General features: G+C 35.1%; 1 protein-coding gene across 1 annotated transcript in view; it reads right to left on the reverse strand.

Annotated features, from left to right (window-relative positions):
- The window catches only part of LOC136035654 (uncharacterized), a 79,775-nt gene that overhangs the window by 26,413 nt on the left and 38,683 nt on the right, over positions 1-14,679 (reverse strand). The window contains exons 6-7 of the mRNA XM_065717564.1: positions 8,062-8,194; positions 1,588-1,676 (exon numbers count right to left, since the gene is read on the reverse strand). Of these exons, the coding sequence (XP_065573636.1) occupies positions 1,588-1,676; positions 8,062-8,194 (222 nt within the window). The remainder of the gene's footprint in view (positions 1-1,587; positions 1,677-8,061; positions 8,195-14,679) is intronic.

Raw genomic sequence — 14,679 nt, forward strand, 5'->3', positions numbered from 1 at the left:
GTAAGATATTGGCGTACTGTGTTTTACTTTTGGACTTACTATCTTGAGTTTCATCATCGCTATATATGCCATTGATTTTCCAGTCGCCATCAAATATGTCAAAGTGAAAAAAAGTTTCACTTTTTGGTATTTGATAAGTCTTATGTTTTTTTTCTTTCTTTTTTTTTGTCAGTTTTTACAGCCAAAGATTTAGAGTGGAGATTTCTTTTCGACCAAATTTTTTTTCTTTTAATTCTATAAGGGCGTTGGACAAATAACTTTTCTCAGGTTCCCATGTATCTCAAACCCTATTCAATTCAAATCAGCCCCCATCCGTCTCAACGCCCGTGTAACTCAACACCCACTCAACAACTCAACCCGATTTGAATTCAATCCCTCTAATAGGCTAGGTTGAATGGGGTAGATTAAAATGATTCGACTTGAATGGGCGTTGAGTTGAATGACGGTTGAGTTGAAAATGACGGTTGAACTTTCAGTGGGGAGTGAATTTTTGGGAATAACTTCCTTTAAAGGAGGAAGTATTTTCCGGAGGAGTATTTTCCATAGTGGTATTTTCGGGGGGGGGGGAGTATTTTACGCGGGGGGAGGTATTGTTTGGGGGTATAAACGCCTAGAACCGACTTGAATAGGGGTTGTATCGAATAGGGATTGAGTTAAATGGGTTGAATTGAAGGGGGTTAAGTTAGACAAGGTTGAGTTTGCCCAAATTAGTTCACCCTGAATAGGTGACAAATCCCACATATTTTGGGCATGTCTTGAGACTAGATAACCACTTTTTATGGACAATATATAAGACAATTATGAATATAACATAAATAATAAAACAATTTTACTCGTATAAGTTACAGATTCCTTTTTGCTTTAACATGCATTGGGTCATTATGTTTACGCAATTTACAATGAAATACCAAAGAATCCGATTTTACCAGAAAAATTCTTGGAACTCAACATTAGTCCATTAAAAATCCTCCTTGTCCCCTCTCCCCTACTATTTTCGTATTTTATACTATCCTGCATTTTCCAAAAAGAAGAGCTTACAAAAAAAACAAAAACACAATGATCACGTGTAAATGTTTCTTCTGGAAAGAAAGAAAACCATTTCTGACCAAATAATTCTTTTGACTAGCTGAAAACAAAAAAATGACCGTAACTATGATTTTCAATTAAAATGGAATCAGCAAAAATAAATTCACACAACAATTCTGACTCAAGATGACCAGAAATTGCTATTAAAGAATAAACGAAACCCAAACAGAACAGAAATTAAATAAACAATCATAGCGAACAAAAATACAACAGATACTAATAAAAAATTAATAAATAAATCTTAGAACGAATAAAACTTATATTGAATATGTAAATCAAGCTTAAAACCAACAAAAATCACTAGAAACGAGAATTTGGCCACTGTCCCCTTCCCGAACTGTAAAAATCTAAAGCCTACTGCGTAATTTGCACTTGAGGTATAGAAATGGTTCACTTCTTATAGATTTGAAAAAAAATATGTCCCTTTATGGACTCAATGTTGCGTTACATTTTCAATTGCATTATAACATAAATAAACAAGATAAAAGTTTAAAGACTCACTTCTTCCGCCGCCAAAGTCTCTTTCAATACAGGCACTTCTTCACTTTGATCTGCACTTTCTTTTCGCTCTTGGTCCATGTTCGCTATATCTTAAAAGAAAGTCTTAAATCAGATCACAGATTACAAAATTTTTCAAAATGAGCAAGACATGTTATTGAGTCGAAATTCAAATTCGATCTGTTTTTTTTATACATTTATATTTGCTCACCCGGCTTACTTCGTCAAACTAAAAATTAACTATTCAATCTCCAAATCAGCCCTAATTGTAACTATCATGCTTTCAGATGGTTTCCAAGTGAATCTACACTACCCCTTAGGGGGGGGGAGGGATTTCGACATTTATCAAAATGGCACCTCTACGAAATGGTATACAAAAGAGTGCTGTTTTGGGCATTTCGAACAATGCCTATTGGTCGAAGCATTCCTGCCGAGGGAGGGGCCAGAGCTGTAAGTGCAGAACTTTATTCTTTGGGCTTTAAATCTCATCAGACTTTTTTAATCATGAGGAATTCGATAGACTAATCTAAAGGATGCAGCCCTTTATAGACATTATTGTACAACCAAGACTGGTATATATATATATATATATATATATATATATATATATATATATATATATATATATATATATATATATATATATATATATATATATATATATATATATATATATATATCACCAATGTCACCAATGTAAATAATCACCAAAGTAACAACACAAACCCATAAATAAATATACACCGAGAAAAAAAAACGAGAGAAAAGAAAATTGTTTTCCTACTTTAGTAATTAATATAGATCAGTACTTGAATGAGGCCTTAACCCTACTCATCCATCCAATTACATAGGTCAAACAGCATAGCCATACACAATCAACCATAAAGAATAATCCATGGACCGGCAGTCGTGTTGTAAGTAAGTATAAGTCGTCATTTACCAAATATTAAAAACAATCAATATATATATATATATATATATATATATATATATATATATATATATATATATATATATATATATATATATATATATATATATATATATACTAGCTGTTGGGGTGGTACTTCGCACCACCCCAACATCTAGTTGGTGGGGGCGCTTCGCCCCCCCCCCCCCACGCACGTAAGTCATTCCGCGCCATTGTAGTTGTGTCTCTGTGTCCCACCTGTGAATATGGATATATATATATATATATATATATATATATATATATATATATATATATATATATATATATATATATATATATATATATATATATATATATATATATATATATATATATATATATGTTTTTAACTACATAAAACTTGCGAATATACAACATTCTTCGCTGTCCCATTGTCTGTAAATATAAATAGATTGTCAGGTTTACCGACTCTTGAACATACAACATATAATTGTCCATGGGAAAAACAATCTGTATTCAGACCTATACCTCATTATTCTTATGATTTTCCTTGAGCTTTGTTGATGGTGATTGCTAATCAAACATTCCCTGTGTCCCCATCGTCATTTATATATCCTCCTGTGTCCCCGTTGTAGTTGTGTCCCTGTTTCCCAGTCGTCATTTATAGTCGACAAACATGACGTCAGTCGACACACAAACATGACGTCTGTCTACACACACGTCCCAGTCGTCATTTGTGTCCCGGTGTCCCAGTCTGTAATTTCTCTTTGAGTGTCGCGGTCGTCATTTATATTCCCTGTGTCCCGGTCTGTATATACATTCGTTTTTGAATTGGTATGTGATGAAATAATTTTTTTTTCTATTTTTTCTTTTTAGTTTTTTTTTTTGGTTTTTACCTTTTTTTTAGCTTTTTAGTTTTTTTTTCTTTTTAGTTTTTTTCTTTTTCCATTCTTATAGACAAGGGCGTATCCGGGATTTTTGTTGGGAGGGGGGTGTTAAAATAAACTTAAAAACGCACCAAAATTTATTTATATGTATTTGGTCATGTTTTCATGAAACGGACAATAATTTCAGAGGGGGGAGGAGGGCTCAATCGATAGAATTATAGACAGGAGCCAACTCCGTCTACTGAATCTTCAGCTCAAAAGATAATGAAATTTAGATTACTACAGTCATAGTTGGATATATCCCCCACCTTTTGGGAGTTGAGAATCTGTTTTGAGTTTTAGAGGAGGAAATAAGAGTACCCCGTCAAATAATCTGGGTTGGGCCTGTAGGGTTTTCATTTATGCTGCTCACTTATGTTGCGTGATTTAGATTGATGTGTCATCAGTTGCTATGGGTGAATCACCGGAGAAATCACTCATCCTAGGTCTCTGTTAGCTGTGAAGTTTAATTCCAGTGTATGTTTAACTTGCGTTGATTGATCAATTAATCTTGTTTGATCAAATGAGGGCTCTCTATGCTAAGAGCTAGGAGCAGTACAAGACCTCCGTCCCCATGTGACAGCTTACTTCATTACTTTCTAGTTTTTCATTGTTTTTGAAGAGCCAATAAAAAAAATTCCAGCCTCAAAAACACGAGTTCTCGTTCCAAGGGTCCAATATATTTAAGCAAAACTCGTGGTCTGCTAGTGTAAGCTCTTTGCTTCTGCCTTAGTGAAGTAAATCTCAGCTGTTGAAAGGCAGGTACATTGGTAGTTAGAAGCTAAGCTGAGAGGCTTAAAGGTTAGTTTTGGCGATTTGTTGCAGAGGAAAACATGTAATAATAATACAGATTTTCCATTGTTTTGTAGTCGTAGAAAGACGATTAATATAAGGTCACATCAATGAAGGACAGCATGCAAACAAAATAACGAGAAGGAATCCTGCAGTAAAATGTACACAAAAAAGGAAGATACTTGTAGAAAGTGCACACTTGCAGAGATAGCCAGAATTCGGCTGTCTTTTAAATTGGAGGGGGAGGTAGCTCTCTTTTTTTGCAGATATGACATGCTTACCTGAATTGTGGTTTTCAAGGGTTCATTTTATTTAAATAGTGTCGCTATTTAAATCTCGATCATAATAAAACATCGCCTTTCTTCTTTTTTTAAAAAAATTAAAAATAAAACAATAATAATAGCTCATCCTAAAATTATAAAAGTAATATTAACTTTTCTGTTTTTTTCTTTTTTTACTTCGGTGACAACGCTGGATTTTTTGTATAATACGCACGCAAAGTGCTTTAGGATATTGCTTACAGTATAAGTGTAAAGTTTTCTTGTTTCTTATGTGTGAGTTTTCTGTTTTAAGTAAAGCGCCAGTTTTACATAATGTTACAAACATAGGGATTGTCATTTTTTCGCAATATTCTTACGGATCTTGTTGCTTTGGCTGCGAAGTAATAATTTTTGTTTAAGTATCAGCTTAGCTCTTTACTTCCATTTGAAAAACTTTATTTTAAAGAAGTTACATTTTGTATGTATTTAGTCAACAACAAATTATACAAAGCTCGAATGATGAACTCGAGCGCCATTATTTGTAGCAGACTGAGGGGTGAACAGCATGAAACTTTTTTATATACTGCATTATCAGGGTCATTAAACTCATTTCATTGTATTATGTCTAGGGCACGAATAGGGAGAAATTTTTGAGTTTTTCTCCGTCGTCCAATTGACAACAATTTCAGTTATTAATTTTCAGTTAGCCCTTGGAAGCAAAAGTATTAGCAAAAATGACAGGGGAGGGACGGACCCATATGCTCTGGGTCAAGGTCTCAAACATACTCATTGCTTTCACAAAGTGTTAGCTAACAAATTTTGGTCCCTGATATTTTTCAGGAACGAATTAAACAGAGGGAAATACAAAAAATGCTTAGCAAAAGCTTAGAAAAATTCAGCATAGCTTTGAAGACAATTAGGCATAGCACACAAGGCTAGCCTTTCCTGGAGTACGAAACCAACCAAGAAATTTGAAAGAAACCAATAAAAGAATTGAACCCTTGGCTATCTCTACAATTCTCCAGAAGCCCGCTAGTACTGGGGAAACAGAGGGACACATCAGTATTGTCGCTGCATAAGTACATTTGTCTTCGTTTTTCGAGGGGGGGAGTTTGAAGCTCTGGTCAACAGGTTTACAAAGATGGCGATTTTAACGGTTCGCTTTTGATTTCAGTCTTCCATCAAATCATGTTTAACGTCTTTCGTGCTCTTTTCCAAAAAATTGTTTTTATTCCTCAAAATTATTTAATGTTAAATCTATATAACAAAAGCTGTTTCCAAAAAAGTTTCAAATGGTAATTCTTGTTCCCTCTGTTCCACGACTGTCCATGGTTTAATCTATACTAGACTACTTCTACTAATCCAACCATGATGGGAGACTGGCAACCTCTATTTAAGGTTTTTCAACGATGGTGGTTCCAATGGTGTGATTCTCATATTTCCTAGACTACTCCACTCTGGTGGTATCAAGAAAAATTTATAAAAAATAAACATACATGAAGTTTGGCTCGTGAGCGATCCATCAACCATGTCTCTATGATCTTCTAGAAACCTGCTAGTGTTGGCAAAAAAGAGGAAAGAGAAAAAAAGAAGCTTTCCTGCTGCCTAAATACCAATAGCCATTTTCCTTTTTTTTGCAAGGTATAAACCTCCAGTATTTTATAGAACTTCCAAGCTTTGGAACAAGCTTAATGAGGATATTAAGGATAACGGTGATTTTAACCAGTTTAAATCTGATTTACGTGTGGCGGTGCTCGGTAGGTATGCTTTCGAAACAGATTAACTATATTTTCAGTGGGTTATTTTTCTGCATTTTTCATTGTGTTGTTTTGGGGTTTTATAATGTAGTGGTTCGTTGTTTATTTTCCATGTTGGTTTCGGTAAATGGTCTCATGCTCCATACTCTTTTTATTTTTTTGTTTTAGCTCATCCTCGCAAGCTCTGCTTTTGCTGTGCTATTATATAAAAATGATTATTTTCAATAGAATTGTTCTACTACTACTACTACCAGCACAGGGTTTACGGCGTTGGCAATTTAAATCTTGGACATATTATTTTGATTTGATGCCGCGCCAGTAGCGGTTTTAGGACTGATAATATGTGGAGGGGCGATAAAGGGACCTTAATAGGAGTGTAAAAATATAAATAAAAAAAAAAATTAATTTCAGATGAAGAAAAACTGAGTGGAGGGCAGAGGCGGTTTTAGGGAGGACGCACTTGCCCTGGGGGCGGGAATTTTTAGGGCACAAAATTCCAATAAACCTTTCAACGGTTATAATCCCTTATGATTTTTCAAATTTTATTTTTGTTAAAATAAAGTAGAGGGTGTAATTGACAATAAGTATAAGCAAATTAGATCCGAAATATTCATTTTTCCCATATCTTCATCACCATTCCTTGAAAATAAAAGAAAGTAAACCAAAATTAATTAATTTAGACAAATTTAAATAAATGGAAATTCTTTTGAACTTTTAAAATGTTAATAAAATGCAAATTTTGTTAAAATCTGACCAGAAAATTTTTGGGAAACAGGGAGGGGGGGCAAATAAAGAATTCACCCTGGGTGCAAGGGAGGCTAGAACCGCCACTAGGGGGGACCGCCACTGGAAAATCAAGGGGTTCGAGGGCCCGCTCCCCCCAATGTTTTTTCTGGCGCCCTCTTTCCCTGTTAATTTTTTCGCCCTTTTTTTAGAATAAATTTGTCAATTTGGTCAATTATTTGCATCTTTGTCACGCCCCCCTCAATATTTTGCTCAATGGGGCCCTTGTCACATTACCCCCGCCCCCTTCCCAACATTCTGCTCTAGATCCGCCCCTGGGGGCAGGTACCCCTTCATGCCATTTTTGAGGGGATTTTGAATTTTTGAAAATATATTCTCATAATTACGATTTAATGTATTACTAAATTAAAAAAAAAAAAAGTTTTTCAGCTGAAAGTACTGAGCAACATTAAAACTTAAAACGAACAGAAATTATTGCGTATATGAGGGGTTGTCTCCTCAATACCTCGTTCTTTACGCTAAGGTTCTTTTTAGAGATTCTAAAGAAGCTTATGAAAGTAATTAAAGGTCTCTTGTGTTTCATGAGTCATTGTTAAATAATTAGACAAAAAGCCGCACTTTACTGTAAAGAGCGAGGTATTGAGGAGAGGCAACCCCCTCATATACATAATAACTTCTGTCTGTTTTAAGTTTTAGTGTAGCTCCTTACTTTCAGTTGAAAGCCTTGTTTCTTAATATTTAATTTCTGATCGTTTTTAAAATAATGCCGGGAAATCCAGCCTCCCTCCATAGAAAACCCCTTTCCCCACGAAAAATTTCTCAGTGGAAAGAATGTACGCGCAATGCAACAACAACGAGACAATCCGAAAGATACTATTTGTACCCGGTTTATCGAATGTTGTTTGTGATGTTTCAAGAAAGGTTTAACGAGGGGGGGGATCGGGTTGAAATTTTCAGGGAGTATTGAAGAGATTGAGTTGCATAAAATGCATCAGCAGTTATACAAGTTATACAAAAAGTGACCAAAGGTACTCTCCATGACAAAAAAAAAATCTTCGTCTACCGATATTACCATATTCACATACCTTTATCATAATCAGTAACATAAAAAGTTACTATTGATCGACTTGCTTTAGGACATAAATCTTCGACTGAATTCTCTGAAGGCAACTCGAAGGTCCTATTTAGTTCTGTAGGCGGTTCTTCTCGCACTGCAACCTTTAAACATTTTTGAATTAATACATATATTTTCCTATTAATTAACATATATAATTTGTACTAAGCACAAATTGATTTTAAAATTTGAGTAAAGGAAACATTGCTAGGCAACAAAGCTGCCAGGAAAAACCGTATCAGCCACAAAATAAGGGGAGACAACAAAACCTATTCTAATTGAAAGACGATTTTCTTTTAATTTGCTCCACGGTGTGGATTGTGAAATATTGGCATCAATAAAAACAATTTGAAAGTGGTTATTTCAAGAAGAGAGTGGCATTATTAGTTGTAAAGAACTTGAATTTCTTCTATCAAGGGAAAAATCAAAACACAGCTTTATATTCATCTGTTAGTCAATCATTATGTGTTATTTTATGTTATAGTACAAAAACTGAACTTTATTGAAAATGAACTTTCATTTAAACATACAAAATAAATATAGTACATAAATAAAATAAAACAATAAAAGCATAATAACATAATATAAGAAATATAAGAATTTAAATATAACAGACATGGATTCCTGAAGAAGACTGTATCTTTCCCTCTCTCCATAACTGAACTAACTAATGACATAAACTGAAATTAACTGAAATGCTGAACGAGGCTTTTTCTGCTTCCAAGCGATGAAAAGTGGTAGTCTCTGATATCCCATGAAGTTGCAAACATGACTGAACTGACTGATGGCAATGAATGAACTTTATACTGACTTGATTATGCTAAATCATAAACTAATTTTGATTTACACTGATTGAGATTCGATTGAGACTGAACCAACAGATGCTAATATTATTGAAGTAACTGAATCCAGATCATTAAACTAACTAAAGCCTTGAACATTTTACTGCCAGATAAAAGATCTGAAGAGACAATCCCAGTGGCAAAAGTCCATTTAGGCTATGGATAGTATAAGCTCGTCAATCAATTTAACAATCAACTTCATTCATCCCACCCATACTGAAATTATATTTATTACTAGCCTTTGACAGTGGAAAACCTATAATACAACTAGCTGTTGGGGTGGCGCTTCGCGCAACCCCAACATCTAGTTGATGGGGGCGCTTCGCGCCCCCCAAACCCCCCCGCGCGCGTAAGTCGTTACATTAACAGAATGTTTCTCCCCCCCATGGACGAGCTCTGCTTCTTGGATGTGTTCATTATGTTGTATGATCGATTTAAATAAAAAATTACAAAAAAATACTACTTCCCAATATTAAGTTTTAAAGCTTTATATTTTTGCAGTTCTTCTAGCAAAAGCTATTGCAACTAGCAAGATTGAGGCATAGATACTTTCACATGCCTCCTGTCCAGCATTTCTTTTCTCCCTCCCTTTCTTTTCTGCCTTGTTTCTTAGGTTTAGGCTTGTTTTTGTTAATCAAGTTGATTTTTGCTATTATTACTATTATTATGACGATATGTTTTGTTTTGTTTATGTCCTATTATTTACACAGCCAACCTTACGAGCTCTACTCTCTGTTAGGGGATAATGATGTTAGTATTTTCAAGTATATTAAAAAAACAAGTAAACATTTGATTCTGGTTGAAGCAATAACTACAACTTTGAAAAGAGTACACCCCAGCACATCCTCAACAAGACTTTAAAAGTTTCCTACGAAACTGGCCAGTGGTAAACATTTCCCAATGAACGATGATTCAGAAATAACAATTGTTACTTACATTCAGTAGCACAATAAACTGTAATTATGAGAACATATTTGCAAAAAAATTCGAACCCCCCTCAAAAATGGCGAGACGCAGTGCTGGGTCCTGGTCCTGGGCAGGGAGAAGGGTACCTCCCCCTCCCCAATTTTTCTTACTTCTGAAATCAAATCTTTTTCATTCTATATTTTTACACTCATATTAAGGCACCTTGCCTCCCCCTCCCCATTTCATTAGGCCTAAAACCGCTACTGATGCGACATCAAATCACATTGCACTAGCAGGTTTCTAGAAGATCAAAGAGATATGGTTTATGGCTCGTTCAAAAGCTCATCTTCGTGTATGTTGGTTTTTTTTATAAATATTTTTTTCTTGAAGGGCCTAAAGTGAATAAGACTAGGAAATATGAGAATCACACCATTGAAATCACAATCGCCGCAAAACCTTAAATACAGGTTGACAGTCTACCATCGCGGTTGCATTAGCAGAAGCAGGTTAGTATAGATTAAACCGTGGACAACCGTGGAACAGAGGGAACAAGAATTACCAGTTGACATTAATTTGGAAACAGTCTCTGTTATATAGATTCGACACCACAATAATTTTCAATAATAAAACAGTTTTTTTGGAAAATTTTGATAAGAGTCTGAAACACGTTAGACACGATGCGATGCCAAACTGAAATAAAAAGTGAACCCTTGAAGTCCCGTAATTGTTCGTAAGCCCGTTGACACGCTCCCCCACCTTGGGAAACAAAGACAATAAAAATTTTTCAGCGACAGCACTAATGTGTTTCTCTTTTCCCCAGTCCTAGGAGGATTCTGGAAAATAGTAGGGATGGCTAACGGTTCAATTCTTTTGCTGGTTTCTTTCAAATTCGTTGGTTAGTTTCGTGCTCTAGGAAAGGCTAACCTAGTGTTATATGCCTAATTGTCTTCTAAGCTATGTTGGATTTTTCTAAGCTTGTATTTACAACTTGCACTCCGTTTAATTCGCTTCTGAGAAATATCAGTGACCAATTTTTGTTATCAAATACTTTGTAAAGGCAATGGGCCTGTGAGATCTGAGCCTCACCCCAGACTGTATGGGTCTACCCCACAATTTTAGCAAATACATTTGCTTCCAAAGACTAGCAGAAAAAAAATAGCTATTATTATTAGTTGACAATTGGAAGACGGAGGAAAGCCTAGAAATTTTCCCCTATTCGTGCCCTAGACATAATACAATCAAATGGGTTTAATGACCCTGATATGCAGTATATAAAAAAGTTTCGTGTTGTTCCTTCCTTCGTTCAGCCTACTACAAATAATGACGCTCAAGTTTATTATTCGAGTTTTATATAATTTGTTGCTAACTAAATACTTACAAAAGGTAACTTTTTTTAAATATTAAATAAAAAAACAAGTTTTTTTTAACTGCAAGTAAGAAACGACGTTAAAATTCAAAACGAACAGAAATTATTCCGTATATAAAAGGGGCTGACCCCTCCTCAACACCTGGCTCTTTACGCAAAAGTTTAACTCTTTCTCACATTTTTACTTATTAAAACAATAAAAAATTTAGCGTAAAGAGCGAGGCGTTGAGGAGGGGTCAGCCCCTTTTATATTCGGAATAATTTCTGTTCGTTTTAAGTATTAATATCGCTCCTTACTTGCAGTTGAAAAAACTTGTTTTTTTTATTTAATTTCTGAACGTTTTTTAATTAATGCATGTTTTGATTTTGGCTCACCGCACATGAATAATTAAAAAGAAATTTACATATTACTTTTTTTGGCTAAATGGCTTTCTCATAGTTTTGATCGGACGATTTTGATAAAAAAAGAAGGGTGGACGAGGAGGCTTAGTTGCCCTCCAATTTTTGTTTGCTTAAAAATGCAACTAGATTTATTTTTTTTACAAACATTTTTGTTAGTAATAAACATACGTACCTTACAAAATAACTTAAGTAACGAACTTCTATGTTTGTGTATTTTATTGCGTATATGAGGGGGTTCGCCCCCTCGTCAATACCTCGTTCTTTACACTAAAGCTTGAATTTTGTCCCAAATCTTTAAGAATGACCCCTGCTTCACAAATGCCTTAGAATAAATAGTTGGTACTACTAAAAATACCTTAGCGTAAAGAGCAAGGTATTGTGGAGGAGAAGAACCCCCTTATATACGTAATATTTTATGTTCGTTATAAGTTTTAATGCTGCTCATTACTTCCAGTAGAAAAAAAATATTTATTTTCTCACTGTTCTTTTTTTTAATAATACTAGAAAATCCTGCGCCCCCTTCATGGAAATTCTCTTCCCTCATGAAAAATTCCTCCACGATAAGATCCTCCCATGTAATCTCCTCCCCGCGATCAACCTCCACCCAAAGGCGAAGAAGTTCCCCTGAAAACGTCTGTACACTTCATAATTAAAAATCACTATATGTAAACAATGGTCAGTTTGTAAACAAATGGCAAGTTTGTAACTTGCAGCCCCTCCCTCGGGGACTGGGGGGACTAAATCATCCCCAATGACATAGTTATTAGGTTTTCGACTATCTCAAAATTTTGATCCGGCGACTTTGGGGAACAAATGTGCGTGGGAGGGGGCCTAGGTGCCCTCCAATTTTTTGGTCAATTAAAAAGGGCACTAAAACTTTCGATTTACGTCAAAATGAGCCCTCTTGCGACATTCTAGGACAACTGGGTTTTTACGATCACCCCTGGAAAAAAAACAAAAAACAAATAAACACGCATCCGTGATCTGTTTTCTGGCAAAAAATACAAAATTCCACATTTTTATTGATAGAAGCTTGAAACTTCTACAATAAATTCTCTGATACGCTTAATCTGATGGTGTGATTTTCGTTAGTATTTTTTGGCTTTTAGGGGGGTTTTCTCCCTATTTTCTAAAATAAGACAAATTTTCATTATATTCAAAACCAGGAAACCTTTTTAATCCTGGTTTTGAATATATATGTTTCATGAAGTTTAGTATTACCCATCGAAAGTTACGAGCCAGAGAAAATTTGTCTTATTTTAGAAAATAGGGAGAAAACCCCCCTAAAAGCCAAAAAATATTAAGGAAAATCATGATAGAATGATAGAAGCTTGAAACTTCTACAATAAATTCTCTGATACGCTTAATCTGATGGTGTGATTTTCGTTAATATTTTTTGGCTTTTAGGGGGGTTTTGTTGCGCCAGTTTTATGCAAAACTGGCGCTTTACTTAAAACAGAAAACTCACGCATAAGAAACAAGAATACTTTATGTTTATACTGTAAGCAATATCCTAAAGCACTTTGCGTATGTATTATACAAAAATCCTGCATTGTTTTATAACCCTATCTTTTTAAATATTTTTATATATTTTATCTATATAATTATATTTTCATCTATAATTATCTATATAATTATAAGTCATATATATATAATATAGATTCGTATTTTTTTTTATGTTGATTAACTGTCAGGATCTACAGTACATCGAAGTAAAAAAAGGAATATCACTTTTATAATTTTAGGATGAACTATTATTATTTTACTGTTTCATTTTTAATTTTTTGACAAAACAAGAGCTAAGAGCTCACATGACACTTTGACGAGGTCTGAAGAGCCAAGAGACAAGAGCTCATATGGTAAGAACTCTGGCAAAATTCTAAGAATCAGTAGATTAAAAGGAAAATCAGAAGCTTAATGCCAGTCAGGATTTAAAATAAGAGCTCTGAGTCACGAGGTCCTTCTAAATATCAAAATTCATTAAGATCCGATCACTAACTCGCAATTTAAAAATGCCTCAATTCTTCTAATTTTTCCTCTCCCTTCAGCCGCCCAGATGGAAAACGACTTTATCAAGTCAATTTGTGCAGCTCGTTGACACGCCTACCAATTTTCATCGTCCTAGCACGTCCAGAAGCACCAAATTCGCCAAAGCACTGAGCCCTACCCCCTAACTCCCCCGAAGAGAGCGGATCCAGTCTGGTTACGTCAATCACGTATCTACGACATTTATAAGCGTTTTCCAAGATTTCCGGTTTCCCCCTCCAACTCCCTCCAATGTCAACAGATCTGGTCAGGATTTGAAATAAGAGCTCTGAGACATGAGTTCCTTCTAGATATCAAATTCCATGAAGATCCGGTCACCCGTTCTTAAGTTAAAATACTTCAATTTTTCTAATTTTACCAAATTAACAACCTCCAGCTTCCCTAAAGAGAACGAATCCGTTCCAATTATGTCAATCACATATCGATAACTTATGCTTATTCTTCCCATCAAGTTTCATCCCGATCTCTCCACTCTAAGCGTTTTCCAAGATGTCCGGTTTCCAAGATTTCCGGTTTCCCCTTCCAACTCCCCCCAATGTCACTGGATCTGGTTAGGATTTAAAATAAGAGTTCTAAAGCAGGAGATCCTTCTAAATATCAAATTACATTAAGATCTGATCATCTGTTCGTAAGTTACATACACCTCATTTTTTCTAATTTTTCCAAAGTAATCCCTCTCCCAACTCCACCAAAGAGAGCGGATCCGGCCTGGTTGTTTCGGTCACGTATCTTGGACTTGTGCTTATTCTCCCCACCAAGTTTCATCTTGATCTCTCCGCTTTAAGCGTGTTCCAAGATTCCCGGTTGCCCTCCCCCAAATAGCACTGGATCCAGTCGGGCTTTAAAATAAGATATCTACGCTACGAAGTCCTTCTAAATATAAAATTTCATCAAGATCACTCCTTCGTAAGTTAAATATACCTCATTTTTTCTAATTTTTCAGATTTAACCCAACCCCAACTCCCCCAAAGAGAGCGGATCCGTTCCGGTTAAATCAATGACGTATCTAGGACTTGCGATTATTTTT

Source organism: Artemia franciscana, chromosome 2 (genome assembly GCF_032884065.1).
Source record: "Artemia franciscana chromosome 2, ASM3288406v1, whole genome shotgun sequence".
Lineage (NCBI taxonomy): Eukaryota > Metazoa > Arthropoda > Branchiopoda > Anostraca > Artemiidae > Artemia > Artemia franciscana.